This window comes from Talpa europaea (genome assembly GCF_964194135.1).
Source record: "Talpa europaea genome assembly, chromosome: 7".
NCBI lineage: Eukaryota > Metazoa > Chordata > Mammalia > Eulipotyphla > Talpidae > Talpa > Talpa europaea.
This window is the reverse complement of record NC_140074.1, coordinates 99,570,485-99,594,474: the sequence shown is the minus strand read 5'-3', so window position 1 is coordinate 99,594,474 and position 23,990 is coordinate 99,570,485. Positions and strand designations below refer to the sequence as shown.

The 23,990-nt window shown below is 45.2% G+C and overlaps 1 protein-coding gene across 6 annotated transcripts in view; it reads left to right on the top strand.

The window, feature by feature from the left end:
• Window positions 1-859: 859 nt before the first annotated feature.
• The window catches only part of EPN2 (epsin 2), a gene marked incomplete at both ends in the record, with an annotated part of 41,433 nt that continues 18,302 nt past the window's right edge, over window positions 860-23,990 (top strand). For 2 of the 6 annotated variants that reach the window (XM_084237552.1, XM_084237551.1), the window contains 4 exons: window positions 860-1,454; window positions 3,321-3,491; window positions 21,596-21,708; window positions 23,635-23,727. In XM_084237552.1, coding sequence (XP_084093678.1) covers window positions 860-1,454; window positions 3,321-3,491; window positions 21,596-21,708; window positions 23,635-23,727 — 972 coding nt within the window. Of the gene's footprint in view, window positions 1,455-3,320; window positions 3,492-21,595; window positions 21,738-23,609; window positions 23,728-23,990 lie in introns of all 6 variants that reach the window. The other 4 variants (XM_084237555.1, XM_084237554.1, XM_084237550.1 and 1 more) reach the window with 3 other exon arrangements.

Here is a 23,990-nt window from a genome sequence, read left to right as displayed (position 1 = left end):
AATGGTGAGAGTGGACATCCTTGTCTTGTTCCAGATCTTAATGGAATTGCTTTCAGCTTTTCACCATTGAGAATGATACTGGTAAAGCCAGATTATTTTTAAGGCTGTATTAGCTCAGGCCAGATGCTGGAGATTTTTGAAAGTCCAGTGGATGGCTTTAACCATATTCTAGAATAGTAGTCTAAAACCTTTATGAAATGTCAGGAGAAAATGGGGCTCACAGAAAATTCCCTGATGAGTTAGACCAAAGCCAAATTTGACCAAAGCCAAATGTATAGCTAGGCATTTGGGGTTTAAGATATACCAAAAATGAGAGACTTTTCTTGATCTGTCAGACCAACTCACCCTAATACTTGGATTCTTCTGTAGCTTCCTGTTGCCATGCAGGGAAATCACAACCCAAAAGGCCATTCTGTGGAAGTATTTTGAAAATAGAAACATAGTCATAATATTTGCTACTTTTCTTCTCAAGACTAAAACTTGAGTTTAAATTTTGTTTATTAACTTGCTGTGTTGATTTTATCATAGTTTTGAAAGAACGGCGGATTCTTCCCTCCTAGGGATACTAGGGCATGTCCATGCACTGTCCCCTAGCTCCCAGTACCCGCTATTCACAGAAATGTCTGAGCTGGTGTGTCCTGTGGTCTTGGGGAGCTCATGGCACACTAAGTGTTTTCTTTCTTTCTCTAGGTCATGGCTTCCACCTTCTCAGGCCCAAGTCTCCAGTGGAGGAAATGACTGTTGGAGACCTTGCTCTAGATCTGTTGCAGAAACTGAACTCTCACAGGGCTCCAACTTGCCCAGGACACGGAAGTTTCTCTCTTTGAAGGGCTTTACATTGCAACCCAGAAGGTAAAAAATGACGACCTCGTCTATCAGACGGCAGATGAAAAACATTGTGAACAATTACTCAGAAGCCGAAATAAAAGTCCGGGAAGCCACGTCCAATGATCCATGGGGCCCGTCTAGCTCTCTGATGACCGAGATCGCAGACCTGACCTACAATGTGGTGGCCTTCTCAGAGATCATGAGCATGGTCTGGAAGCGGCTCAATGACCATGGCAAGAACTGGCGGCATGTGTACAAGGCGTTGACGCTGCTGGACTACCTCATCAAGACGGGCTCTGAGCGGGTGGCCCAGCAGTGCCGTGAGAACATTTTTGCCATCCAGACTTTGAAGGACTTCCAGTACATCGATCGTGACGGCAAGGACCAGGGCATCAATGTACGTGAGAAATCAAAGCAGCTGGTGGCCCTCCTCAAAGATGAGGAGCGGCTGAAGGCTGAGAGGGCCCAGGCTCTCAAAACCAAAGAACGCATGGCCCAGGTTGCCACTGGCATGGGCAGCAACCAGATCACCTTTGGCCGAGGCTCCAGCCAGCCCAACCTCTCCACCAGCTATTCAGAGCAGGAATATGGCAAGGCCGGGGGATCACCTGCCTCCTACCATGGATGTGAGTAGTGGAAGCACTCCCTACCCCTTGCCAGAGTGCGCTGAGTGCAGCAGCGCTGGGAGAAAGGTAGGGTGGGTGCCCTTGGGCTGGGTGAGAGCTTGCCTCTGTTCTCCATTCTCAGCTTTGCACAGCTCAGACAATAGTGTCCTTGGTCTGCATTGACTCACACTTAACAAAGGGGCTTTTGGCCCCTTGGCCACTTGGGCTTGGAGGTCTTGAGACCTTCTGCTGCCCTGTGGTCTGATTCAGTACCTCTGGGTAGGGCTGGCCCAGTACCCCTAGGTAAAAGGCAGGCATAGAGACGGGTTTGTCTGCTTCCTCCTCAGGAGAGGCTGGAGTGAAAGGGTTGGCCTGCTGCACAGGCAGTGGAGAGTTGACTGTATTCGGGAGGAGAAAACTAATGCTCTTCCTTGGTAATTTTGTTGCTTTAATCCTATTAAATTCTTTTCTAATGATTGGGCTACAAGTCTTATGACTGGCTCAGTGTTTTATTGTACTTCAGTATCACAGATGGTGAGATATGGGATGTCGCTGTCTCACTTTTAGAGGGAGAAAATAAAATCCTCTGCAGGTATCAGTGTGAGCAAGGCTTCCTTACCCAGCACATGGAGGAGGTTTCTTGGTGATTTGGTTGTATGGCTGGGTCTGTGCTAAATGGTGCTGCTCTGTTTTCTTGTTCTGCCCATTGTTCAGAAGTGCAGTTCGGGGCCTGGCGAAGCTAGTCCCTGGGGGCCATGTTGGCTTCCTGGCCAGTAGTCCCAGGCTGTGTGCCCTTCGCCTTCACAGTGTGGTGTGAAGGCAGGTGGCCCGACTGGCCCATAGGGTAGAGTTGGGGAGCATGCAGAAACTGTGTCTTCTGACTGAAAACAAAAACATAGGTCTCTGTACCCTTGTTTTGAATTGGTAATACTGCGTCAGCACAGAAAAAAATTTTTTTAAAGAAGTTGTTTGTAGTTTGACAAACCCTGTCAGCCCTTGCTTAGTCAGTGGTTCCATTACCAGACCACTTACTGACATTTCCTACCTTTGCAGGTTTCAATTTGAATTTTGAGAAATGTGAAAATTTTGAAAAATAGGAGATTTGCATATTTCAAAGTCAGACTTTCAGCCTCTAGGAATTTTAAGTTATTATCAAGCTTGGAGCGGGTTTTCTAGTTTTTGTCCCATTTTTAGTTATTGTCATTTCTCCCTCTTAGTTTGAATTGCTCTGTAAAATAAGTAGAGGTTGTGACCTTCATGAAACTGCTTAGGAAGCATTGTAACATGGATGGATTTTCAGAAGTCTCCTAGGCCGGATTGTATCAGAAAGTGAAGATTGCCTTTTAAGAAGTGAGGTTGTTTATTTTTCTCAGGGAACCTCTCCCCGCCCCTCATCCTCCTCCTCCCCTCCCTGAAGGCTCCCTGTGGTTTGAGTTGGTCTTTGTCTGCCTTGGCTTCCTCTTTGGGAAGTAGCTGTGGCCATGGGAGCTGCTCTTCACTGTTAGTTTGCCCTTTGCAGTCATTACTCTCAAGAAACCAGGGCAAGCAAAGTAAGGAGCTGCTATAGCATCCTGTTCCATCAGTAGTTTGTGGTGTGGTGCTAGTGCAGGGGTGAGGCATTGTGTGTGAGAGCCTGGGAGTCTGGCTAGGGACTTCCCGACACAGGTGTCTGTTACTTCCACTGGGCTGACTGCTGCTGACATGGTCCCAGCTCTCCCCCTCAGACTTCAGGCTCAGGCTGTATGTTCAGGATCAGAATATGGCTGGCAGCCAGGCAGTCCCTTCAAGCTCACTGGGCATCAGCCTTGGCTTACACCTCTGCCACACCCTCTTCCTCTAATGGCGTGTCTCTCTCTGTGTGTATGTGTGTGTGTCCCTACCCGACAGCGCCCGAGGCCTCGCTGTGCCCCCAGCACCGCACAGGGGCCCCGCTGGGTCAGAGCGAGGAGCTGCAGCCGCTGAGCCAGCGCCACCCCTTCCTGCCGCACCTGGGGCTAGCCTCCCGCCCAAATGGCGACTGGTCCCAACCCTGCCTCACTTGTGACCGCGCAGCCCGAGGTGGGACGGCGGTTTGCTTTTCTCCTTCCTAGAAATGCTGGGCTGCTTGCTGGGGGTGTACTTGTCATGTCAGTACAGCCAACTCTCTCCCTGTCTCCTTTCGGACCTTGCGGTCCCCCCTCCAGTGAACCTAAGGCCCCTGTCTTCCTCTCTGCCTAGGAGCTCGGGTGGCCTTGCCACGCTGCCCTCATACCGTCATACATCATTTGCTGGAAGTTCTGCTGAAGGCTCAGTAGGAGAGCTGCTTTCCCGGTAAAGCACAGGGTGCTTGCCCGTGCTCTCCCTGTGTCTCCCAAGCCTGAAAATTGGAGATTGCTCTCCTATCTTCTAGACCCAGGCATAGTGGAGGGTCCAGCCACTTGGCTTGTTGAGCCAGAAATGTGTGGTTTAAATCTAGCATAGATGGGCGATCCTAAGGGCCTTGGTGGAGAGTCATTGGAAGCCACCATCCTTGATGCAGTGATATGTGTCTTGTTGAGTACAAAATAGGATTGTTTTTGCTTCTCAATTAACTTTCATCCTTCCTAAAATTCCCATTACCGTGGTCAACAGAGAGTTAGCTGTACTGTCAATTCTAGGTCAGTGTTTGAAGATACCTAATTCTATGGGTAACTAAAAATGGGGCTTTTCTTTTAACTAATTAATAATGTATCCTGGTCAGAGCCTGTAACTGTTGCAGGTTAAGCTGAAAACAGATTTTCTCTGTGCCTAATGAGAAAATACTATCAGTTTAAACTACCTTCTGTCCCAGGTGGGGTCCTACCATAGGGAAGACAATTGTCCTCGTCTCCTCTTACTTAGAAGTGACATTGATGAATCTTTGTGTGACTCCCGGATGAGGTGGCCAGCTTTTCCTCAGCCCTGGAAACAGTTACTGTTCATTCATGCGTCATTAATATTACAGCTTGTTTGACTTAGGTATTTGTTTGATTGCTATATTTAGCTCTGGGGATATTTTCCTTTGTGCCCTTGTCTTTCCCTAACACTTTAGGCAGTATTTTGTAAGGAAAACTAGCTTTGCATTGTAGGCAGTGCAAAAGATCAGAGTGTTCAGAAGGATAACCCAAAGGCATGGAGTTATACTCTGTTTCTCCCCACACACATTCTGGGTCTGTTTCCAGAAGGTTCCCAGTGTGTTCCAGAACTCCAGTAACCCTTCCTCCCTCCATTATTTTTCCTAGGGTACTACTAATTAAGTGATTGACATGCTCTGTTTTAAGTTTCAGTGGTTAATTCTACATTCTCCTGGCTTTCTAGCTTTCTAAATGGCAGTTGACTTTCCTGTTTATTTGCATATTTAAGTCAACCCCAAATAAGCCTCATACACATGCCTGTCTCCTCCCACTCTGACCCACCAGGACCAGCTACCCCCTTCACCAGGCACAGTTCTGCCTCTTTCCACTTAGGCACTGTCCCCCATACACACATATCTAACAAGTTGCTTGAGGTAGGCAGTCTATATGGATTTCTGCTCTCCTTCTACTCTGTTAGGAATTAAGGATAAAAATGATTTTTTTGGACAATTTTTGACAATCTCCCAAATGAGTTTTGTGCAGACAAATGTTATGTGGGGTTGTCTTTTACTCTATAACCGTATCACATGTGCATTCCTCTTTATCTCATGTTTCCCTGTCATGGAGGGTTGGGGGATGGGGCAGGACCCTGTCCTTTCTCTCTGTTCTTTCTTTAAGCACCAAAGTGTTGAGTGTCAGGTAGATGCTTAATATATGCTTAAGGGAGGTTTTGCTTTGCACTTACCTGCTTGGAATCCAGCAGTGGAGAAGTCAGAGTGACACCAGCCACTCAGAAAATGATCTTGTGCAGTACAAACTGTGTTTTGGGGAGACATTTGTGAGCACACACTTAGGCCCTCAGGGCCCGGGGTGCTGGGACTAAGGCAGACCACCTTAAAAAAGCCCCTTCATTTAAGACAGGCACAACAGGAGGTTTCTCTGTCTCCACTGGTTATTCTGCTCCTTAGTGTCCTTGGTGTTTGAGATCTTTCATATGCCGCATCCATTTGATCTCTGTTTCCTCCCTCCCTCTCACCTCCCCTTGGAAATCACTCAAAATCTGTCCTTCTCTAGTTCCATTGCCTCAATTCAGTGCCAGCTTTCTTGCTGGTTTCCTTATCCAGCCTCCATCTTTATAAATATTACACTGATCCCAGAAATGATGCCGGGTCCCGCACAGCACCTTTAGATTCCAAGGGTACTTGCGGGGTCCAGCCTGAGTCTGTGACATGATAGACAATTCTCTTTCTTTGTGGGCCTTGGTTCCCTTCTGACTGCTCAGGTCTGCTAATGTCTGCCTCAGGTACTGTACCAAATTTTCTCTGTGAAGCCCACCCCAGTTGCACCCTGGGCTTCCCCATCTTCTCATTCACTCAGCATTTGTGTATTGTGTTCCCATTGTGTGCTAAGTAAGCACAAGCAGTGTCTCCTGCCTCCTATAGGCTGCATACTAATGGGAAGAGAGAAAAATGAACGTAGGACATTATACTCACATTGCATGATGACTGCTGTGGAAAACAATAAGCCAACACCAAAAACTACCCAGCTAAGTATGAGTGAGCTGTCTGAATGAGGGTCTGGAAGACAGAGGGCAGAGCCATGCAGATACCCTGAGGTGGAAGTGTGCTTGGATATGTGCAGAGCAGGGAAACAAGCTGGAAGTGAGTGAGGGAGCGTGGCAGCTGAGCTCGGAGTGGGAGTGTGGTTGAGGGCTGATGGGGAGAAAGTGTAGGCAGCATAGGGCTGACCTGGGGAAGGCTTAGCCCACTTCTCAACTCTCCGGCATGGTGTTTCTTTGAATTCCTAGTCCATCCCATATTGATATTTTTATATCTCCTGAGCTATTGTAGCAATGATTGCTATTAAATTTTCTATTAAATTGCTATTAAAATTTCTAAATACTTTCTCACTATACTCATGTCATGCACCACATGCTGACTAGGCAGGCCTAGGCACTTCGGGGCCATTGGAAAACTTTTACTCAGTGGATGGAGAGGCATGGAAAGGTTTGGCACTGAGATGGGACTTGATCTGATTTAAGATGAGACACATTTGGAGGATCTACTGGCTTTGTATGGGGGCAGGTTGGGCAGACGGAGACCTTGGGAGTCTACCGCCTTAATCCAGGTGAGAAATCAGGCCTGGGCCTGATGAGGCTGTGCAGATTTCATTGTTCATTTTTGTACAATGTTTGATTTCTCCTCTCAGCTAGTATCCTGATCCCCTATTTGTATCCCCTATATTACTCCTATAAGTGAAACCATCTAATATTTTTCTTTTTCCTTCTGGCTTACTTCACTGAGCATAATCCCTTCCAATTTCATCCTTATTGCTGCAAATGGCATGAGTTTATCTTTTTTGATTGCTGAGTAGTACTCCAATGTGTATATAGCACATTTTCTTGATTCAGTCATCTCTTTTTGGGCGTTTAGGTTGTTTCCATATCTTACATATTGCAAATAGTGCTGCTGTAAACATAGGGGTGCAGGTTTCCTTTCAAATTCATGTTTTTGTGTCTCTTGGGTAGATTCTGAGGAGTGGAGTTGCTGGGTCAGATGGTTGCTCCACTTTTAATAATTTGAGGAGCCTACACACAGCTTTCCATAGTGGTTGGACCAGTTTGCATTCCCCTGGGTGGGTGATTTTTTTTTTTTAAAAGGGCCAACAGAACTTGCTGGAGGACTGGGTGGTGTGAAAGAGTAGTTGAGGACAGCTCTGAGAACAGCAAGCAGAGCAGCTGAGAGATGGAACTGCCAAGCCCTCACATGAAGGTGGCTGTGAGTGGAACAGGTTTGAGTGGAGGCAGGATTACATTTGGACATGTTATAGTGTCTACTAGACATGCAGGTAGAGGAGTGGAGAAAATTTGAGAAGTCTAGAACTTGCAGGGAATTCTGGGCCCAAGATGTCTTCAGCTCTTTGCCCTCACCTTCAGCCCTTTTACTCACATTTACCTCCATGACTCTGCAGTCTCTGGTGCACTGGCTGCTCTCTTGGTTTGCCTGTATGGGCTTCCTCTGTGACCCTGACTTGGCACTGCTGTATGCAGGCGGAGCTTTGGTGGCCAGAGGAATCATTTTAGGCTGAAGGATTGGGGTTTGCCTGAGACCACACAGAGGTGACCACAGCTGAATGGACAGGATGGACAGGATATATGAACAGCCTCTTACATCCCCTCCCCCCAGCTTTATCCTCCCTCCCAGCATTCTGCTTAGAGCCCATCGTGGAGTTCAGCCAACTGTGGAGGAATTGCAGAATTTCCTAGAGCAGCAGGAATTTACATCCAAGGTAGCAAAGGGAAAATTGTCCCTGTGAGTTAAAGCAAAGACCTGAAATCATAATGATGGCCACTGTCCACTGATGTGGATATTCCATGGACAGGCCTCCCCCTTGTACTCCCTGAGGTGGGAAGGAAATGCCCAGTTTGTGTTTCCAGTTCCCATTACTAAACTCCCTGAATCAGTCTTCAGAATCAGGACTGTGGTTACTTTGCTATAGAGTGCACGTGTCTCATGTTGCCTGGTGTCTTGGATTTCTGGGTGGGAACTGCCAGTATTCCCACTTTGAAAGGAAGAAAGGAGACTAAAAATCTTCATCACCGTGTGATCAGGTGAATTAGAACCAACAGAAACTCTCAGATCTGAAACAGGCCAGTAGCAGGTTTTGCCCAGAGTGGGTGCTGCTGCCTTGGCCAGGTCTCTCGGGCTGTCCTTAATGGACACCTTGCCTCAGTGACACCATCAGCACATTAACTGGTGTGAGCAGCTTCTCTGTGGTTTGGGCCTGCTTCTAGAGCATTTCAGTGCTTCCTTCAGACCAGCCAATCTTTTGGGCTGGGGGCTTCTCCTGTCAGCCTGTTCTCATATTGTCATTCACCTGTTGTTTAAAGATTATGACTATTTCATTTATTGCCCTGCTAAACTCTAGAAAAGATTGGAGTTGTCTTACAAAACATATGCAACACCAGAGGATTAAATAGTGAGCAGAAGAAGTTGGGGCAAAAGAAAAAATAAGGGTAAGAAAATAAGGCCAGGACCACATAACTGCTGAAGGTGGATCCAGATTTGACTTTTGAACTTCTCAGCCACCTTTGCCAAAGCGAACAGTTTCTCTTTAGTCTCCAGACTGGCTCCAGATGAGATGTTTACTCTGCAGGTGGAAGAGCAGGGCCTGAGAGCAGCCTCGTAGGACTTTAGGGGGAGCACAGTGGGGCCTCTGAGCCAGTTCCAAGTTCTCTCTGATGGCTCAGAAAGACTCCAGGGTTCGCAAGCTCTCTTGGGAAATGGAGGGGTAGTATGACCACTGAGCTTCCTCCACAGTGATCAGCTGTCTTAAATCCATTAGGGAGCTCTGAAAGCTTCTGTCCTGTTTCATGTTCCTGTAGGACTCTCCAGGGAATATAGTTCTGCAGAGCAAGGGAGCCTCAGGAGTAAACCAGAGCTGCTGTGGCCCCTGCCCTGCCAACCAGACTCTGGGAGTGGAACTGGCCCATATACACATGTACATACACAGAAGAGAATGTTTTAATAAGAATTAGGCATCTGAGAAAGGGTATCCTACACAGGTTTACATTTGAAAATCTGAGGATATGAGAAAATATATTAATGATTAAAAAAAAAATCAAACCCAGTTAGCATCTGGGTTCATGTGTATGAACTTGGAAGGACCTAAGTCAGTGGAAGCCTCCTGAGAATGCGGGAGGTAGTATAACAGAGCTTTGGGGTGCTGATAACACCCCAGGATTGGGGTGGGAGACATACCTAGGACTGAGAGGCAGTTGGTGACTACTGGTCAAGTGATTCCCTGCTGTCAGGTAAAAGCAGTAGGAAATGTACCTCGATCCAGCTTTATGCTCCATCTTGACTTTTCTGGGGGGTGGGGGCGTAGATTAGGAATTTGGTAAGAGGTGGGATTCATTTGATAATCCTGTTTTGTTGGAACAACTGTGTTCTCGAAGTCAGGGTACTCCTGCATCTTTGGTAGGCAGTTCTTCCCAGGGGCAGAGGTGGGCCCTGGGCTGTCAGTATTAACTTCCTCTGGGGAGAGTTAAATCTTAAGTGGGAAATGAAGTCACAGAAGAAGCTGGTTAGTAATGCCAGCAGACCCTTGGAGGTGACAGTTTTTGTGACACATCTGTCCGCGGGTCAAACAAGAGATGCTCATTCTTACCATCGAAACTTGGGTCTTCAGTGGGATGTGACATGTGCATGAGGCCGTTGCTGACACACAGCAAGTCAGCAGTTGCCTGACAGAGGCAGCCAGAAAGTACAATGATTGCCCATCTTTTGTTTTCTCTTAAGAACAGACCCTCTCCTTTTTTCCACTTGCCTGAGGAATTGCAGGTCTTGTTACTAAGAGCCCTGGGCTGGACTCACTCACCCAGATCTACTAGTCATAAGTAATGCTGCCAGAGTTTAAACCTAGATTTTCAAAAAATGGGGTTTTTTTTTTCAATAATAACATGGTTTAATATTTTTCTGCACAATAGATGAATTTACATTTTGTGCATATCGCAATTTTAAGATACTATATTCTATTCCATGTAATGCTTTCTCCCTAACTTTTGTGGTTTTTAAAGGCAAGAATACCTATTTAAACTGTCACTTACTGAGGACCCAGATCTTAAAGGGCCCCTCTGATTGTCAAAGAGTTTAAGATTGAAACAGCTATCAAAGTAGTGATTGGGATTATTAATTAAATGATTGACGTTAACTTGTGCCATAGAAAATTGAATATGAATACAATGTTTATATCAATCCATTTGTCTTTATCCTTTGTAGGATAGGTAAACAAACTTGTTTGTAAACACTTGCCAAATAAATGCAGTACAAAAAGGAAAAGGGGAGGCTTATGTAAGGTTGGCAGAGAGTCATACAGCTGTGACAGGCTGCTCAAGTACTTAGTAACTGGTTTCAAGTAGTCAACTTCAAGGGGACATTTAAAGATTATATAAAAAATAAGAGGGAAGTTCTAATGGTAGATTTCTCCTTGTATGAGGAAATAGACTGTAATTTACATGTGCCCTCTGCATAGTATGTTATGTTTCGTAGTCTTCAGAATGCTTTTCGCTATATGAAATCGTAGTTTATTTTCTGTCTCCCTGCTAAAACACATTGTCTGAATGAGAGCCTGTTCATCCTCAATGTGAAGTGCCTGACTCCGGATAGGTGCTCAGTTGAACACTCAGAGAATGAGTGCTAACTAAATCTTTTTTTTTTTTTTTTTTTTTTTTGGTAGTAGTTTTATGAGATGTGCTCATCTCTGTAAGTATCTGCCCTACCCATGACTGTGTTTTGAAAATATTTTGCAGGCATTTCCAGAAATGTAGACATTTTACATATTAGTATCGCTTCTTGATGCTCTAAGGTTATCAATAGTATGATTCATAGTTGCTAGTTTTTGCTTAGTAGTAAAATGCTGTTCCTCATTTTGCCAGTTGCCTTTTTTCTTTTCACTAAACCATTGACTCTTCGACTGTCTGCTTAGGAACTTTTAAATATCCTGAAATATCCCAAGTCTTGGGCCATATTTCCTTCTAATCAATTCAGTACCTCTGGAATGAGCCCTAGGAATCAGGGAATGTTCCAGCATCTGCCAGCTCGTGGGTCTGAGCACTGATGGATCAGTTGAAGACATCTCCTCCCTCTCCCTTCAGCGATGACCAGTAGCCAGGCCCTTTCAGAAAGTTATAGTCAGCAGGCAACTCTCAGTTTAAAATTGATAGTGCCAATTTAATCTCCTCTTGCTGACTACTAGTGAGAAGCTTAAGCTAGCTCTTAGCTTAGTTGCCAGCATCCTTAGTTCACTAGGAGGCCTACTTTTCCAGTTCTAACTAGTAAAAGTGGTGAGGACGGGAAATAAGAAACTGCTAGATTTTTTTGTGTTATGAAAGTAATGTGTCCTTTCAAGATAGTGTAGAAAATGGGAAAAGAAGACAACAAAAGTACCCCACAGTCTTTTTTCACAAAGACAACTCTTGTTCACATTTTAGTGTATTTCCTGCTGGACTCTTAAGCATTTCTTTTCCACAGTTGTGGTTACATTGTAAATGCAACTTTGCATCCCTGTTTTGTCTCAGAACATTCTAACAGAAGCATTTTCTGGTTACTCCACAACCCTATAAACATTTTAAAAGCTACACTCAACATTCCACTGGGGGAGGTTGATACTAAACAGTCACTCACTCATGTTCACCCAGACAGCCCAGCCGTTTTCAGTGCTAGGGTCCTGGCTGCCTGGACTCTGACCAAGGAAGGTGTGGAGCCCTTCATTATGTGGGTTTGTTGAGGCCATCTGTCTGTGAGCAAAACAGGCAGATTCTTAATCTGGCGAGGTTTGAAGGCCAGCTCAAGACCCACACCCTCAAAAAGCAGCTGTGCTGACAGATCTGTACAAGTCCAAATGGTGCTCCATGAAAACAAAAAATCTCATGGTTTTTGTTATGCAGGTGGTAATTATACGTGTCCTTTATAATCACATGACTTTTTCAAAAGCACATTTTTATAACTTTAGTTTGTTTTTTGCTCATTTCATAAGTCTGTGCTAATGATGGTGCTAAGCATTGAGGGGCTCGCAGTCAGCCTTGCCCTTTGTGAACTTCCAGTTAGGGAGAAGTAGACGCATTGACAGTGCCCAAGTTAGTGCCTGGATGGGGGCTGGACATGTGGGTTCAGAGCTTCTTTGATGACCGCTGAGCTGTTCCAACCTTGTGCATAGTGGGACTGGGTGAGCGAGTAGAGGTGGGGGGTGTGAGCATTAAATGTAGGCTGCGGCACACTCTCATGCAGTGGCCACAGAGGTTGCCCTTCAGCTGATTCCTTAGTACCAGGTTCCCATGAGAAATGTAATATGATTAGGCATTTTGAATATTTCTGGCCTAATTTTCTACACAGTTGCACTTTATTTTTAAGGTTAAACCTTGGGTAGGTTACTCTTTAAAGTTAAGTCTTTAAATCTGTAAAACAAGGCAGCAGATTATATAAATCACATATACTGATACATACACCGCTGTGCTGCTTGTGTGAAGGAGACAAATACTTCTTAATGGATGGCTCATTTTATTTTCCTTAGCATCAGAGTTGTTTCTAGATTCTCGCCAGTATAAAGGACATAAACTTCTCTGTGCAGAAATCTTGTTTTTCTAAGGATTCTTTAGATTAGTGTATAGGAATTAAGTTTATTGGGGAAAGTATATGAGCATTACCCTGTCTCTTGAAACACTGCAGATGGTTTTCCAGATGGTACCTGTTTGCAGTGCTCCTAACCTGGATCATAGTGCTCAGTTAACAGTCTTCGAGTCCACAGTGTGTAATTTTTTTAAAAGATTATTATGAATTTAATAGATGGAAATTATTATCCTGAACACTCATTTTAAAAGTGAGTTCCTGTTTACAAGTATTACTCTAGGAAGCTGCTGTAGGTTTTTATCTTTGTTAAGTTTATGATTGAATTAAGAAGAGAAATTATGTCTTTGTTAAAGTTCATGCTACACTCATGCCTGCTCATAAGTTTGAGTGCCATCTTTTCAGATCCAGATGTCATTGTCCCTCCTACTGCCTTGAGAGCTGTGGGTGGCTCTCAGCCACCTTGGGGCTCTCACCCCAGCTCTCCACCCATAGAGGGACAGACTGTAGCTTTGTTACTTTCTCTGTAGACAAAGCAGTGGGAAATACTGGGATCCTGGGAAAACAAAGGTGCTTAATGTTTTGGGCACCTCACAAACTGGTGATCTTGAAATGGAGAGGGTTTAATCTGTAGCCTAAAGAAAACAGCACAAATTTGTTCTTTTATTTCAGAGACAGGATGGGCTTTGAATCATGCAGACAAATAAAAGGACTGCCTTTTGTCTCTGCTCCACCATCCCCCACCTCAGTTTCCAATCATGCAGTGCTGGGGCAGATTAGGGTGGAATGTTGCCTTTGTTCAGCTTTGCCTTCTTCTTCCCTGGGTTTCAGCTTCTGTAAACTGAGGCAGCAGCACCAATATCTCAGGGTGGTGGTGATGAGTGTGAGGAATACCCTTGGAAGTCATAGCCAGTGTTAGTTCCATTGGAAATAAACTTGAAATGAGCCCACTGGCATTTGAACTCTTGCTCTGGGCCAGGATCAAAGCTGACGTAGTAGCCCCTGCCTTTGTAGAGCTTCCTGCCAGGTCAGAGAGATGGCCTGGTTATGAACTGATCACCAGTGTAGACTGGAAGTACCAGTTGTGAAGTCATGAAGCCCACTCTGCTGATGCCTCTCAGTGTGGGTGTCCCGCTCTCAGTACCCGGGTAGGTGTGGGTGGGTGAATAAATTCACTAAAAAGGGAAGATAGGCGTTGAGAAGGTAGCATTGGAAGTGACACTAACGGATGAGGTTGTGTTTTTCTTCCTGTTTGGGAAATGGAGGCAGGAAGGAGTTGGGGAATTCTGGACTGAGAAAGGCTGTTGAAGTGGTTTTCCAGGAGGATGGTATCGTGAGTAGGGCAGGACCACGTAAGCAGCTTAGGGGAGTAAAGGGTAGGGTGTGGTCCCTTCCCCAGCATGGTGAGGACACCCACATTTGTGTGTGCAGGGAGGTGGGAGAGCATGGAGATCCGTCCATTCTGGGAAGGGTTTGAACGTGGTAGCCTTCTGGGACTGCTATAACCAGACACCACAAAGGGGACAACTTTAAACAACAGACATGGTTGTCCCGGTCTTGAAATCTAAAGTCAAGGTGTCAGCAAGGCCACCTCAGCAAGACAAGGGGAGAATCCTTCTTTGCCATTTCCTAGCTTCCAGTGGCCACAGTCCTTGATGATTCTTGACTAATAGCTGCAATGTTCAACCCCTTCTCCATCATCATGTGTCTCCCCTCATGTGTCTCTTCTAAGGACACCGATCACATTGAATTTAGGGGTACCCTGCTTCAATATGACCTCATCTTAACTAATTACATCTGCAACAACTCTGATTCCAAATAAAATCATATTTTGAAGTACTGGGGGGGGGGGTCAGGAGTTCAACAGACCTTTTTTTGTAGTCCCAGTTCTCCCCATAACACACCATCAGAAGAAGAGCTGAGTGCTTGGGTCTACACTTTATAGCAGCATCACACCCCTTACCTGCTCATGTTGTGATGGGGAGCCCAGCCAGGCAGGGCCACAGATGTTCTTTTGTGGCCTCAGGCCAGATGGGTTAGGTTCCTAACATTTCCAGGTATAGTGGACTCTGCTTAAATGTATGCAGAATCTGGTCACTTCAAAGCTTCCTCCACCATTACTCTTGAACCTGTCACATTGCAGCACTGCTTCCCTTAGACCCTCCCAAAGCCCCTCCAAGGACACTTGGAGGCTCTTTTTATTATGGCCCTTTGGGTGTTCTCAGCCTCTGCCACCCCAGGGCCTGTGCCTTCCATCCCGTGAGTGAAAGTTCCACTTGCTCCCTGCCTGGCTTCATCACTCTGCTGCTGGGTCTGTGCTCCTTCTCTGATCTCTGAACACATAAGACTGAGCGGTTCTTTGCCCTGACACCTTCCCCCTTCACTTGCTCCTCACTTAATTGGTATGGTTGCTCCTTAGGGAACACAGCCTCCTCAGACCTGGAGTAGTTCTGGATTTGGTGCATGAAAGTAAAGGACTGTTCCTCTGCTTACATTGTCTTTCGGGGAGCGAACGTGAGATTTAGCTTTAAGATTGGATTTGAATTCTTATCCTGCTAGCTGTGAGTGACCTCACTGGATCCTAGTTACTGCCTCTGAGAAAAGAGTTGATATTAAAGAGCAAGGCCTTTAAGATCAGACTTCATCTCTCATTGGTTGGGTGACCTTAGTCATCTCACCTCTAAGCTTCTACCCTGGTCTCAAGTTGTGTGGCACTGAGATACTTATAAGTTACACACTTGTCTGTGTCAGATGCTGGTCACATAATTAAAGTGCTTTTCACATAATTACTCTGTCTCCATTCTGCTGATGAGAAAGTTGAGGTGCGGAGAATTACCTGCCGTGGCCAGGTGCTGGGAAATTGCAAGCCCAGATCTGAGGCCAGGCATTCAGATTCACCCTTAATGTTGAGCTGCTTCTCTTATTTGAAAACACTTAGCCAAGGTCAGGCCAAGGCTAGAAAAAGCAACACACAAAGCAGGAACATATGTGGTTCCCTGTGAGTAAATGTCAGAACAATGCACCCACACTCATCCTTACAGAGTGTGCATTAAAATTTTTTCCTGGGTGGAATCACAAGAAAATGTCAACAACTGTTTCCTCTGGGGAGAGAATGGGGGCAGGATGAGAGGAGTGGCTTTTACTTCCTCTTAGGCCAGAGTATTTAAAAATAGGTTATGGGCATCATCACATTCCACCCAAAAATACTTCCATATCCATCCCTTCCTGGTGAAGTGTGACAGAGTGACTAGCAAAACAATACCAACATCATCTAACACCCCAAATTTGCCAGTTATCCTGAAAGTGTCTTGCAGCTGATCTCTCAAGACCAAATCACCCAGGAACACATGTTGCATTGGTTGTCCTGCCTTTCAGTCTGTCTTAGTGCAGTGAATCCCACTTTCCTCCTGATCCTAAAATACCAAGAGACAGGGCCAGGAGCGCAGCCTTGGGCTCGGGTTTGTATGCTACCTAGTGTGGTGTTCAGCTCAGTCCTTGCCCTGTACTGCTGTGAACTGGAAATCAGGTCAAATGTTTGGATGGGAATCAAGTCAGAGGTTTTTTCCGGACCATCCTGGGTGGTGGTGTGACGTCACGTGATTGGGCAGGGGTTGGCCACAGTTCCCAGGGGCAATGGTTTGTTCCTCTGTTTTAATGTCACATTTCCTTTCTTGATCTGACTCTGGTGGTACTTTGGTGGGCTTCTCATTTTGTACCATTTTGATTTTTCCATCTCTTTATATATATTTTTCTCTTTTACTGTTAACTGAGGTAATCTGAGTTTATATTCTCCTAATTTGCCTTGTTTGCCTAAAAAACCATCTTCCCTGCTTCTCTTTTTTGAGGTGGTAAAGTGAGCGCCCTCAAGGGGCTCTCATGGGGGATGGGTTTAGAAGCCTTAGCTCAGGCCAGGGCTGCTGGGTGGGAGTGTCCTCAGTGACCAGGGGGTCATAGCTGACTCAGGAAATGACCTGTGGAGTCGCAGGAAGATGTTGCCATGTTGAGGCAAATCCAGCAGGCACTTCACTGCAGTTCAGTAATGAGGAAGGAACTTAGCTGGACTGGGGAACTGGTTACCGGAGGCAGGAGGCAGGCCCTGTGTCCATGTTGGTTCCTCAGCTCTGTCCCCTGAATGCTTATGGAAAGAGGAGGGTGGGTGTTAGCAGGCAGATTGAGGAGAATCTGGAACTCCCAAACTTGCATGCTTTAAAGGGATTCTGTTTTTCATCACATAAAGACAAAGTATACTCTTATTGTGAAAGATCTGTAATAAAAATGATTGTGCATAGAGAAGGAAGAAGAGAAAGGATATAGTTTCCCGGTGCAACACCCATCCCCTTGTGGGTAAATGCTGAGCCAAACAGGGTTGTCCCACAGCAGGGCCACTGAGGCCAAAAGCTTGCTACAAGTCTAAGTTACCTTCTAGCGGGGAACCAGGGAAAGGGGCATAAGGAGCCAAGCAAGCCTGGGCACAAGGAGCAAAATCAGAGTACAAACAAGAAAACAGCTGCTGTTGTCATCCTCCCCGGGTGTCTCTAACCCACGTCTCTTTCACATCTCCCAAGTCCCTACTCGAAGTCCAAAGTCGAGAAGCAAGCAGGCCCTTCTTCTCCACCTGTCTGTCCAAATGTCTTCCCTCTCTGTGTCTCTTCCTATGTGCCAAGCTTCCACTTGCAGCTCAGCTCTCCCCCTCAGGTGAAGCAAGGAACGGAGAACCTCCCCCCCCCCTTTTTTTTTTTAACTAAAGATACTTCTTTTAACAGGCACAGCCTACTGAAACTAGTCCTCTTGCCATGAAGGCCTGGGGCCACCACAGTTTCTGCTGTGTGAGGTAAAGGGTAGAGTGTTTAACAGAGCTCACGTGCTTATGGGATGGAGCAAAGGGTGGAGACCTGACAAGGCACAGGTCTCCATTCTACAGATGTGAAAGCAGAAGCCCAGAGAGGCCAAGCCATTTGCATGTGGTCTCCTTGCTAGTGAGTGGTGGGGGCAGGTTTTCACATTGGGACTGCTCTCAGTTGATGGGCCAGGATGCAAGTGGTGGCAGCAGTGCTGGGACCCAGATGTACCTCGTATGCCCAGCATCAGCCAGGGACACTGCAGAATGAAGCCCTGACCCTGCATGAGGCCATTCATAGGAGAGCTTAACCAGAAATCATGTTGGTCCCCTCACAAAGCCATTTGCCAGTAAAGCCATGTCCCGGTCTCTGTTCCCTTTACTCAGCGTGTGTGATCGCAGATGCAGCTTAAGTACTTTCTAGGAAAATTGCAAAACATGGCCAGTGAGAAGAAGCAATTTCCTGTTTTTCTGTTACCTTGACGGCTTTGCTTTCTTTAAAAATTACCCAGAATTGGCCAGCTGACACATCTTTGTTGGAAAATCTTTCAGCCTTTCTTTTAGGAGAACATTTGGGATATGGGGACCTTCTCGTTGCCTAGGGCACAGGCACCCAGGCTTGGCCAGGGAAGTCCCCAGAGCAAATGGGAGTAGATTAATGTGAGACCCTGTCTTCCTGAGTCTGGTCTTCCTCCTAGTCAGTACTTTGAGGGAAATGTTGGGCTTTTATAGGCTCCCTGTTTAACCTCACCCCTCAGGTTTTCTCAGCCAATGCAACAGACCCAAAAGGATAAAAATGAGGCCTACCTGTGTTTATTATTTTTGGTCATGAAAGTGAAGATTTTGACCTCTTCTCCATAAGGTCCACATGCAAAAGGATATCTTAGTAGTTGAAGAAGGGGGACAGTGCAGATGCTGCTGCTTCAGTGATTAGCTTAAGCTGGAATTCCTGTTTTCTCTATTGGGTGGCTGGTAAGAAAGCAGCAAACTGACCTGCAAGTGGAAAACTTCTTGGGCTCTTGCTTTTTTCATGGATTACTGAAATTTGTGTGCTGTCAGCTCGTCAGAGCAGAACAGGGCTAGGCTCAGGTGATTAGAAGGGTCCATTCAGGCCTGTCTCACAAGCACATCTCTGTTCACTGTCATGTGCATGGGCACAAGAGGCCCTTTGTGGGGCAGAGATGCTGTCACTAAGGCCAGAACGTCTCTGCTGGAACCCTCCCTCACAGCTGAGACTGCTGTGTGCAGCTCAGCTGATATTCAGGGCCGGTAAAATTCTGACATCTGCAGAACTGAAAGGCGTACATCCGTTTATAAAAACCACAGCATTTAGGGGAATACCCTTTGTCTTGAATTTCCACATTGATGTGGTAAGTTATTTCCGTACGTACTGACTGTACATTATTCTAATAGTATCGGTTATGGTAGACATAAGCTCGTACATTTGCATTCGAAGTCAGTCTGTCCCTGAGGACAAGGGAGGCCTCATTTCTCCAGAAGATCCCTGTTCAGAGCTGTCCCATTCATCCTGGCCAGGCTGAATCAGTTCTTGTGGCAGTACAGCCAAGCAGCAGCTTTCCCTGCCAAGATGGGGCTCATTTTTCAGAGCATTTTTTGGGGCTTGGGTGGGATGTGAGATCTCTCTTACTCACTCATGATTTCCATTTGCTAGTAAATGAATGCTGCCACATGTGCTGTATTTGTTAACAGAGAGTTTTGTGAAGTGACCCTGAGATTCTTTATCAGGAAAGAGGAGTTAGTGATCTGGATGGGAGCGCCTCATTCAGTTGAGGAGTGTTCCCTAGGACTGTCCTTAGAATCATCCCCAAGCATGGTCTCGCTTTGTTTCCACCAGTCTGGATAGTAACATCATTGCTTCTTGGACACAAGAAAGCCCATGCCCAAGCACCATGATGGGCACAGGTGAAGTGTAGGAAGAAACCCAACAAAAATATACTTTTGTTTTGGTATAGTTAAGAAATCAAATTATTAAGATGGATTTGAAGGCATTTCATTATCAGCTAGCTTTATTTCTAGAGAAATATTTTGGAAAACATAATTGTGACAGTACACTAAAATGAAGTTTGACTTTTATTTAGTAAAATATATGTGTTTTTTTATAACTGCAGCATAGTTTGTTCTTTGACCGTTCATTTACGGTACCATATTGTAGGTTTGAGGCAGTTTTTTTTTTTGAGTGGTTATTTTTTTGGTTGACAATAAATCATAGCTTTGCTTGATTGCTGTAGAATTGTTCCAAATGAACGTACTGCCTCATGTTTGGTGCGGTGTTTTTAAATTGTGTGACAAAGCAATGTCTTCACCATCACCAGCCCAGCGCCACCACAGCCTTCTGTCCAGAGTAGCTCCTTGCTGCCTCGCCTGGTTCTTCTGTGAATTACCTCCACGACCGTTGTCTCTAACCTCCTTGCCCTGTTCTAGTCACTGTAGCTAGAACTTAGCCATCTAGAATCCGTATCTGTCAGAAATCATGCCTCACCTTTTGACTTCCTACCAAAGACCCTAAGAATCAAGTTTAAGTTGGAGATTTGGGAAGAAGCAGCATTTGGGTGAGTGAGTCCTGATGGTTAGTTTTGCTAGAATGAACCTAATGAAAGAAAAAGTAAACTAATACACAATTTTAGCATTTTCAAGCAGTTTACCCCAAACATTTCTGCAGTAAAATTTTCTGGTTTTTAAGTAAAACTGTACATTGAGGAAAATACACATATACCATCTTTTTTTTTTTGCTCCAAATAGTCAAACACTTGTAAGGAGCTCCTGGAATGATAGTTTTTATTGAAAGGATGCAATGAGACTTCCTAACAGAAGTAACAACCCTCCAAGAAAGGAGTGTTTACACATTCAGCCTGTCAACCAGGCTGCGCCTCTGGTAAAAGAAAAGGTTTACATGGATATCAGAAATTGGATTCTTCATCAGTCTGCCTGTCCATCTGTCTTGTCTATCCAACTGGTATTTACTAGTAGCTCTGCCAAGTTTTGGGAGTGGTTATAAAGGTAAGAAGACAGGCCCAAGCACCATACATTCTGGCATAACCTACCAAACTGCAGAATGGGGGTGAGGGCTTGAGGAGAGGAGGGAGAGTGCTGACCCAGCCCAGCCTAAAGGGGCAGTGAACTCAGAGAACTGGGGAGTTATTAAGGTGGGCTGAGGAAACCAGCATTCACAAAGACACAGAGGAAGTACAGAATATGGAACCTTCAAAGGCATTGCTTCCTAACCTCTTTCAGATGGTGGGCCTTGATCTGAAAGCTTCAGAGAAGCTATGAACCTTGTTACTGCGGGGGGCAGAGGTGGGCACACACTTAGGCACATGTTCCCAGAGCTTGATGTCTGGTTTCTGGGGATACGTGGACTCCCTGATGCACAAAACAACCAGATATCCATGTAAACCTTTTCTTTTACCAGAGGCGCAGCCTGGTTGACAGGCTGAATGTGTAAACACTCCTTTCTTATAGGGTTGTCACTTCTGTTAGGAAGTCTCATTGCATCCTTTCGATAAAAACTGTCATTCCAGGAGCTCCTTACAAGTGTTTGACTATTTAGAGCAAAAAAAAAGATGGTATATGTGCATTTTCCAAGTCAATGTATAGCTTTACTTAAAAACCAGAAAATTTTACTGCAGAAATGTTTGGGATTAACTGCAGAAATGTTTGGGGTTCACTTTCCATGATGCTATGAGATACGGAGTGAAATTCTTAAATGTTGGGGGAGTTCTTGGTCTACAGATGTTCTGGCTTTTGATTGAGTGATGGCTTTTCATCCTGCCTTTCAATAACTGGTCTGTCTTTAAAAACATTAGTTCCTCTCTTTGAGGCAGTGTAACTTTGCAGTGACTAAAGGTCCTGGTCCTCATGAAATCTGACCACTGGGGTTACACCTGGAGGTATCCTTTATTTTGGTGATGTGTGGCTTATTTAATCGTAAAACCACATTTGATGTTGCTTGATTTTAATCTTGAAATATTTATAGACCTTTCCTATACAGCTCCCACTTGTTGGGCTCTTGCTAAGCCTTGTGGGGTGAGATGAGATGGGATATGATTTGACCAGGTAACTACTGAGCATGAACCTGTCCTTTACATATGGTAACTTTGCCTTTTCCCACAGCCACTTCCCCAAGGGTGTCTTCTGAGCTGGAGCAGGCCCGGCCCCAGACTAGTGGTGAAGAGGAGCTGCAGCTGCAGCTGGCACTGGCCATGAGCAGAGAAGTGGCTGAGCAGGTCAGTGTTCAGGTACAACTGCCACTGCAGTGACCATTATTTGTGGAGGTGGGGCTGGTGGGATGGATCACAGGGAGAACAATGACACATACAGGCCCTGTCCTGGGTGTTTCAGATGTGCTTTCCAAAATGTGACTTCATGTTGTCTCAAGCATGTTGTCTCAAGCCCTGTCAGGGAGGTGTCCTGTGCAAAGTTATATCCAGGTGTGTTTTTCAGAAAAGTCATAACTGAGGGGTGAATCAGTCAAAAGTGTTTCCAGAAACACTTCTGCACACATGACCTTGCGCTGTGGGCTCTCTTTGCTGAATGATTTCAGTGTCCACAGCCTCCTTGACACAGGGTGTGCAGGCACATAAATGGGTCTAGACTTCTGAGAAGGCAGTGCTATGAGGTGGATCAAGGGCACCCAAACACTGAGGGTAAAACAAAGGGAAAAAGGGCTAGAAGGAAATGCTTTAGGGAATAAGAGCGCTTATATTTAGTAAAGGCCAAAGATCTATGCAAGCTGAAGAGAAATGATAGTGGAGTGCTTATATTTAGATCAAAGAGATGTGGGAGTTTTAGTTTTTTGTTTTCTTTTCAGTTCCCATTTCTTGTTAATAAGCATGCATTCTCCAAGCAAAATGGAGAAGGGGGGGGGGAAAGGAGTGATTGCCATAACCTTTCAAAGTTGCCAACCATTTGGTTGCAGTTTTCAGGTCTGTCTCCACTGGTCTTTGGTTAAAAAAGGTAGGTGAAGTCATGTGTAGCGTAATCCTCCCTCTCACTTAGAAATAGTGTAGAAAGACAAAGATTAGGGATAGTTAAACGGAAGTACAGATTTGTTTGACCCAGCATGCATTTATCACTGTAACTGGAAATATCCTAAAGCTTACCAGTAATGGACCACTTCAGTTATGGCCCTTGATCTGCAGTAGGAAATGCATGGCCATTAAGCCTGTCCCTGTGGATACTTCATGCTGTCACTGATAGCCTAGAAAGAAGTTGCAAAAATGCAGGGACAGACTGATGGTTGGAGCCCATTTTGGCTAATAAATCATCTCTGTCAGGGGCCTCCCTGGTGGCGCATGGGTTAAAGTCTCAGCACTGTCAAGCTATTGCCAGCCACCCTTACATGAGTTTAATCCCCAGCCAGGGAGATAACTCACATGGCACGGCAGACCTCTCCTGTCTCGCCTGCTACTTGCCTCAGCAATGTATTTCAGTAGATTTGCCTGTTCTGCTCTCCACTCTGTCTCTGGTGAATCCTCTCACCCCCTGTACTACTGGCCCACACCCTAGTTCTTCTATACATAAATAAATAAAAATCTTAAAAAAAAAGTCATCTCTGTGATTTATTACTGATAATAAATAAAACATATAATGTATATATTTATAGTTAACCATTATATTATGTAAAATCTAGGATGACGCAGTCTTTTACATATGATGACTTTGCCTTGAATAAATATAAGTTAAATATAATGAATCATTTATATTAGAAATCATGGAAGTAACTATCCAGGCATTTTTCAGAAGCATACACAGTGGGAGCTGGAATAAGAGATCTTCATCCCTTTTCTAATTCCTTTCTGGGTGTTGAATTTTTGTGTTTTATGAGGAGACATACTGCTTCTATAGTTAAAAACAATTATAAAGCCATTTTCATTAAAAACAGTTTCAAAACATTCCCTTTTTCCAATTTGGTGGTACCTGTGCCTCCTGTGTGAGACCCCCCAAAACCAGGGAGGCCATATGAGCTAGGGGTTGGGAGGCATCACATTAGAGACCAGAAGACTAACTGTTTTACAAGTTGTTTTCAGACCCTTCTTTGAAATAATACCTAGTACAATTTTGCATTTCCTGCTTCTGGTGCCTGTTGCTTTGTTCTATGCAGTGATGTTATTACAATTAACATTAGCTTCAAGGTCCATTGTCCTCTACAGGAAGAACGTCTCAGGCGGGGTGATGACCTCAGATTGCAGATGGCTCTAGAAGAAAGCCGAAGAGACACAGTTAAGGTCCCAAAAAAGAAAGAGGTGAGTGCGTCCCTGGGAAGGTAACACTTGAGACTGTCCTATAGTTGCTACTGAAACACCCTACACCTAACCCACAGCATGAGTGTGACTTGTGCTATTTTCTCTCTTAACAAATAATCCTTGGCCTGTGATGAGCAAGAGTGAAGTGAGGATGTAACTGAAAACACATCAGACTCTGCTGATAGTAGCCTCTCTGAGACCATGTGGGAGCACATGGGCATTGGTGAGGGGCACAATTGCCTGGTTCACCATCCCAGCACTGG